Here is a 7,614-nt window from a genome sequence, read left to right as displayed (position 1 = left end):
GAGAGTGTGTGTGTGTGTGTGTGTGTGTGTGTGTGTGTGTGTGTGTGTGTGTGTGTGTGTCTGTGTGTGTCGGTGTGTGTGTGTGTGTGTGTGTGTGTGTGTGTGTGCTGCGGTGGGAACAGGAAAACGTGCTTTTCAAGCTCTAGCTCCGAACGGCCCTAAAACACCGTTGGTGTGAATGAGGTATTAGAGATGTTTTTTCTTTTTACAGAGCAGTGGAGCATATTTTAACTTTTTCTAATCCCAGATTTAGTCTCCCCCTGTGGACCTTTTTCTAAATAACACAGTAGTTACATCACAATACTTCCAATACAATATTGAGGAAGTGTGCTTTTTTTTTAAGAAAGCATAAACTTCAGGCCTTAAATACAATTGAAAAACGTAATATCATTGCCAATTTCCTGTAACTGTACTCTTTACTTCAGAATACTGTTGAGGTCCGCTAGTAGCACAAAATGAGGTCAGGAAGTGTAGAGGCATTTTTGGGCAACTGTATATACTGTACTAAATCAAATATGTTTACAGCGTGTATGAGTGTATGATACCTCTGCCAAGCTGCATTTCATTCAAGTCAAAATGACACCTGGTGATCATTGAACTTATTATTATATACGGACAAAAGGATAATATACAAAAACATAAACCTTGAGGATTACAAATGTGGGACCCAATACATGATTTACTGTATTCAGCTGCCATTGTGAGCCTTTAGAAAATTCAATAGAGCTCATGCACCGATTACCATGTGATTTAAGATAAGATGTACAGATGCTTTGTTGTTTTTGTTGTTGTTTTTGCCATAATGGCCACCTGAGAAGTCCCACATATTAAATTGTCATCCTTTTTTATGTTAAGTTAAATGATGATCAAATGTCATTTTAGTTCAAAACAAGGCCAAAAAAAAACCTTTCCATTACCCTGCTATTGTGTGTGTGTGTGTGTGTGTGTGTGTGTGTGTGTGTGTGTGTGTGTGTGTGTGTACTGTCAACAGGAGTCAACATCATGTACAGAACTGACGGCAACGTGTGTGTGTGTGTGTGTGTGTGTGTGTGTGTGTGTGTGTGTGTGTGTGTGTGTGTGTGTGTGTGTGTGTGTGGTACACATTTGGTTCACAGAAAACAGCAGACGGGGTGAGATGAGTTACAGACTCCAGAGTACGGTTCTGTTTTGGCAACACCTCGCCGACCGTCCCATCACTGAGCGAGTGTTGGAGATCAACAGTCTGAAAGAGAAGAATCAAAAGCAAGGAGGTATTAAAATATTATTGATTAATCTCCTCTTTAATTTATCGACTACATGCCGTTGCCTACAAAAGGTCACAAATAGAGAAAAAATGTCCATCTTATTCCAAGACCAAGCTGATGTCTTCAAATGGCTTGAAACACTAAACATAAATAATTACTTTAACCATGATTAGGGTTTCTGTTTCTGTCCATCTTCTAATCAGTTCATTCATTTATCGCTGCAGGTATATGTGACAACAATTTGTGTTTTTGAATGTAATATCCATTATCGTAGTTTAAATATTCATCCACAGTAAACAGAATTCAAAGAGGACATATTATGCTAACTTTCAGGTTCATATTTGTATTTAGTGTCTCTACCGTGACATGTTTCCATCTCTCATCTTCAAAAATTTCTTTATTTTACTCGTCACTTTCACTTCTTTAGTTTATTAAATTAAATTTACATTGGTTCACATTGACTTGGATTTCATGAAGCCCATCAGTGCTTCATCTCTCTGGCCTTCTAGTCAGAGCTGAGCATGACACCTGACATTTCTCTGTGTTTTGTCTTTATATATTTCTGTTGTAAATTCTTGTTTTTTCTAATTATAATAATAATAATAATAATAATAAATGGGATTTATATAGCGCTTTTCTAGACCCAAAGACGCTTAATTATGTTATTGCAGTGTGCTTTTATTACATGTAAAGCACTTTGGCCCTCCACCAAAAATCGTTTTTAAATGTGCTTTATGAATAAAACTTGATTTGATAGAACATGTGAGACTGCAGTGTTCACTAATAACTCCTCATATTGCTCTAAGTGCATCTTATAAAAGACAATTAAGCATTTACAAACACCAGGAAGATTGGAGCAACATCATTGGTTCAGACTCTTTCCATCACAACAAACGTTCATATGAACACTTTGCCGTAATGCAGATGTAAATGTAGCAATTAAAACACAGGGCACAAATAAACATCTTAATATAATTTAGTTTTAATAAACAACATTTTTCTGAGTGTCTAATTAAAACATAATTAAAACAGGTGGAGTAATGGGATATTAGCAGGATTATATGAGTGTTGATTGGACATTTGTGGAGCCTGTTCATTTGAGATTTGATATGCTGAACAACCTCCACATACAGCACATATATTGAGTTTAATTATAAGAAGATGGCAGCTGTTAATGAAAGTGCCCTGGGGAGGCACATTCAATCATTTAATGCAGTGTGAAAATTACATGAAAGAGTAGTTTACAGAATATTAACAGAGCTTTCTTTTCTTTGCTACGCATCTTAAACACTTTCCTCAATTTAAATAATTAGGGAATGATTATGATTGTACATGTACAACACTCTACACACATAGAGATGCAATAGCATTAGATACATCAATCCTACAGCTGCAGAAGCTGCTAAAAATCAATAAGAGTTGTTCATCATTTAACTGTTTCACTTCCTTTGTTTTTAAGGTTAGTTCATGTCTGCCTGTTTTTTGTAAAGCAGTCTGAAAGGTGCTTTATACATAAAGTGTATTATTATTATTGTTGTTAATATTATATACAGTATATATATATTTCATTATTATTATTATTATTATTTTTATTATTATTATTATTATTATTTATATGAATATTACTCATTTTGTCCAAATCATTTATATTTGAATAAATTATTATTATTATTATTATGAATTAAAGTATGTATTTTTTCAAATAAATTATATTAATATTTTTAATTTTGAAAATATATGGTCTCTTGAGGCCAGGTTAAGGTAAAACAAATCTATAATAAACTCCACAAATTCATCAAAAATGTATTTTACAATAACCATGACATATTTGTCATCCGTTTCTTGTGAGGGAAACCATGTGCATTTCTGCAGCCGATATCACGCCCACGCACAAACACAAACACCTGGCCGTGTTCTCTCCCCTCTACCTCCATTTGTGTGAAATGGCTCATTACCAGCAGACAAATCAATTGGCTTTGCTCTCAGAACACCCACTTGTGATAATAAGAGAGTCTACAGACAGCCCGGAGAACACAGTGTTCTGCAGCTCCAAGCAGAGGTAACATCAGGAGAGGAAGAAGTAGCAGTGACTAAGACCCACACTTCACTTTGGTCTGTGGATTATGCACCTCTCATAAAAAGCTTACCTGCAGCCAGACAAACATTACAAGGAATTGGGTAGTCTTGTTTTTCTTTCACTTGTCGGGAAATGTTAATTATCGCCATTAAGGCTGTTAAAAAACATTTGTATTGATCAAATTAGTATTTTACTAATGCAACTGTAAATTGTTACATCTATAACAGGCAGAAACTAGGGGAAATGTCCGCTGTTTTAATAATAAGAAATGTAGTTTTTTCGGGGCCGACAGTCAGTAAACAAGAGATATTTAATATCTAAGAAACAAAACAATTATCTCTCATAGAAATATAGAATGTAGATGTTTTTTTCAGATTTTCTGTCACTCGACTAATGGATTACTCAACGTATAATTTCCTCTGCAATGACATTCACCTCGAATGATAAAAGCATAATTTTGACTGGAAATTGTGAGTCATCAACTTGTTCTGCAATGAAAACAAATCTGACCAAGGACAGCTGCAAATCAGATTTAAAAAAGCGTAAACCAGAGATTCACTTTGCTTTTTTTGCTTGAAAACTGACAACCCAAAAGAATCAATCAATTATAAAATAGTTGGAGAAATATAAAGATATGTGATTTATGTTTGGTTTTAGGCAGTGGATGTTTTCCTCCGCGTGTACATTTTGAAAAATACAATCAGGAACAATGTCTCATTGTTTTGAACAACTATCTGCATTCATTGATATGACCATGTATCTTTGCGGCCAGAACTGACACCGATAACCTGATAATCTGCAAGAGCAGTAAACAAAGTGGCCACTAGAGGCGCTGCTACCTCACACAGGATATCTCAAACTATAATACATCATGTCTACGTAAGACTGCATGAAACGGTAGAATATCTCAACAATTTCTGAAAGCAAATCTCAGTTGTCCATTACATAACTAGTTCCTTTTGGGTTAAGATGGGTTTTGTGGTCAAAGTAGCTCTTACCTTGTCCATCATTTCTACTGCTGGAGTGTGCTCTCCGTTCTTCTGACTTGTAGAAATCAATACTGGCGTAAGTGTTGAGGCTGGAGCCAGCAGTGCTGCCTCCTCCGATGCCGTAGGAACACTCCACTCCGGCTTGAGGGCTGTCCGTAATGGCCAGGTCAAGGTCAATATAGTTAAGGCCTGGTTCAGCAGACGAGGTGGAGACTTGTTGTGGAGGAGTGTCTGATAAACCACCTGCCTGCCGGTTCTCCCACGGTGAGCGATCCAAACCGTGCCGATGGCTCGCTGCCTGGCCTCCCTCCGGGAAGATGGAGGTAGAGGAGGGCGGGTGGCGTGGTAGTGAGGGAGGAGAGTTAAAAGTCTCTGAGCGGTGGCTCTGCCGTCCCTGTTGATCACCGCGGATCGATCTGCCGCTCCGATCAGGGGACTTGAAAGACTTGACTGGGGAAAAACCCAAGCCTCTCTCCTCCTCACCCATCGACAAAGGTTGACCGGAGTGGATGGCAGGCCTTGCTGAAATGCTCGGATCTGAACCTTTGTTGGGAGTAGGGGCGTCTGTTGGCATGGTGGCCATCTTTACTTTTGTTCTGTACCCGGCACTGCCCTCTGCTGCCAGCGGAGAGGACGTGCTGTGTTCATACCGGGTCTTGGGGGCAACAGCTGGTGGGCTCTGTGGGGTGCTGAACGTGGATCGGACAGGAGTCAGGGGCGCCAGGGACTTCCTTAAATCCATGCTGACGTATTCTGCAGAAGTGGACAATGGAGCAGAGAAGCTGCGAGGGAGGACAGCGGGGTTATCGTGGCAGAGGAGAGGTTGATTCATACGACGGATGGTTCCATGGATCACAGGTTGCCCACGTTCAGAGCGTTGGCCTGCGCCATACTTATTGTTGTCCTTGTACACAATGCTGACATAATCACCAACGTTTTGAGAAGCCGATGGCAGCAGATTCTCCTTCACCCTGGGCAAGGTGTTTGCTTTAGCAATGTCTGAAGATACACTAAGGGGACGACCCCTCCTTTGTTGCTTTGGGCTCTTACTACTAGATCCTCGTTTATGATGGTGGCGCTCATCTTTTCCAGTTCTTACTAAACTTAACCCTCTGCCTGCCGATAACGACTTGTCTTCAAGGCTCTCACTGCTGGCTGAGCTGGAGGAGAAAGAAGAGGAAGACATGGATAGTTGACAGCCTCCTGCAGAGCCCGCTGTAGTTTTGTTTCTCTTGCTGCATCCCACTCCCTCTCCACTTGCAGCACCATCATTCCCACTGCTGTCCTTTTGTCCTTCCCCTTTGTTTAAGTCCTCCTCGAAGCGAGAATAGAGAGTATGCTGGTAAGCTCTTGGCAGGGAGAAGTAGGAATTGAACATTTTTGGTTGCAGTTGGTGTTGTTCGAGATGGGAAGGCGGTGTGTTGCAGGCGGATCGGCTGCAGACAGGTGAGATGTTGATGTAGTCGCTGGCAGCCCGGTTCTCCATGCTGGCGCTGCTGTCCCACATGCCGAGCCCGGGCAGGTCTGTGGAGCTGCTGCTATTGGGAGACATGACCATGTATCCCTCTGTGCTGGGCTGACGGATGTGCTGGGGGGGGGACACACTGTTGTTGGGGGTCATGGCCATATAATCATCATCTGCTCCCGTTTTAGCACTGGCGTCGGACATCGAGAGAGTGAGTGAAGCAGGTGGAGAAGTGATTCCAGGCAACATTGACATATAGCCAGTATCCACGCCCGCTCCGCCTTCCACTTCTTTCCTGCTTTTGTCGATCCTCTTCCTACTTTTTCCCGCTGCAGCCAGCTGCCCACCCCCAACTGCCAAACCCCCAGAGCCATGGAGCTCAGATCTCCCTCGGTTAGCACTCTGCGACATGATGGCATAGTCATCATCGTCTTCATCATCTTCATCTTTTCTATGGGGTTTCAGTCGTTCATGGGCCGCCAGAGGCAGGGAAGCTCTTTTGCTCAGTAGTCTGCGCTCTGCCTCACATTCTCTGCTGGATGAGCGCCGTAGTATCCGTCTGCCTTTTGAGCGATGATGGGAGCCAAGGAGGCCCTCTCGCTGTCCCATCACTATATAACTGGAGGAGCCTTCAGGTGCGTGATGTCCAGGCATACTGGGTACAAGAAGAGAATGTTCCCCGGGACTAGAGCCATATTCATCTGAGGAGCCATAGTCGCTTGGTGAACCTGAAACAGAAACTCTCTGAGAAACACGAGGGTAGGAGCAGATCGTCATGCCGCCCACTGCCGCCCCCACTAGGCCACACTCTGAGCCGTGACCAGAGCTGGAGGACAGGCTGGGGGCAGGAGAGGGAGCGGGGATAGGCGTGTAGCGTGCAAGGCTGAGGGTAATCTTAGCAGGAGTTGGAGCCCTGGTGGGTTTGGGCCTCAGTGTTGGCGTAGTTGAGCACGAGCCATTTAGACTCGGGCTGGAGCTGGCCCATGTCCCTTTTGCACTCGCTCCGCCCTCCTCCGACCGGGCCCCGATGCTGGCAGTCCGCGCCCTGGGGAATCCATGGCGAGATGTAGGAGAAGTGCTAGTGCTGCTGCCTCCTGTTCCGGGGGTCTCTGTGCGAGCTCTTCTGGAGAAGCCCACCTGGCTTGGTGGCAGATTTGGATGATGCCGACGACTCGGGACACTGATGGGGTTTGAAGCCGTACCGCCTCCACACGACGTGCCCACAGACTGAGATTTGCTGCGTTGACGGAACTCCTCACTCAGGGCCTTCATGGCCTCCAGCAGGGTCTCATGCATGTGCTGAGCCACCACAGAATCATCCACCTGCATCCAGAACTCTCCAGGGCCAGTAATCGCTGAGCGGCCAACTTCAATGAAGAAGAAATTCTCTGAATGGCCACACCTGCGGACATTCATCAGCTGCAACACCACAGATGCCACATCGGAGTTGATTTTGACAAAGTTGACTGTCTTGTCAGTTAGGCACAGTCGGTAAATGCCCACTAAGTTCCTGGCGTGTCCAAGACCTTTAGGCCAAACCTTGACCTGCCAGACTTCCTTGAATGTTGGAATAGGAGACGGAGAGCTACACTCTCCACTACTGCCATAGTCTTCAGGAGTTTTACCTAGGAAAAAAATAAAGCATACATAAATAAATTAACAATAATGGCAATTGCTGACTAAACATATCATACATATCATAATTTAAAGTGGACATATTATGCTATATTGGAAAAATATATTGTAGGGCCATACCTATACCAAACATGTCTGTGAAGTTTTTTGCTAAAAATACCAAACAAATCACCCATTGTAGGCATGCCTCATACTGCTCATACC

At 43.1% G+C, this 7,614-nt stretch overlaps 1 protein-coding gene across 1 annotated transcript in view; it reads right to left on the bottom strand.

Annotated features, from left to right (window-relative positions):
* Positions 1 to 1,099: 1,099 nt before the first annotated feature.
* Positions 1,100 to 7,614, bottom strand: part of LOC104944906 (insulin receptor substrate 1-B) — a 10,086-nt gene continuing 3,571 nt past the window's right edge. Inside the window, exons 2-3 of the mRNA XM_010770547.1 lie at positions 4,320 to 7,400; positions 1,100 to 1,222 (exon numbers count right to left, since the gene is read on the bottom strand). Of these exons, the coding sequence (XP_010768849.1) occupies positions 1,215 to 1,222; positions 4,320 to 7,400 (3,089 nt within the window). The 3' untranslated portion in view covers positions 1,100 to 1,214. The remainder of the gene's footprint in view (positions 1,223 to 4,319; positions 7,401 to 7,614) is intronic.

Source organism: Notothenia coriiceps, unplaced genomic scaffold (assembly GCF_000735185.1).
Source record: "Notothenia coriiceps isolate Sejong01 unplaced genomic scaffold, NC01 NC01_scaffold00000151, whole genome shotgun sequence".
NCBI lineage: Eukaryota > Metazoa > Chordata > Actinopteri > Perciformes > Nototheniidae > Notothenia > Notothenia coriiceps.
This window is presented reverse-complemented; position numbering and strand designations above follow the sequence as displayed.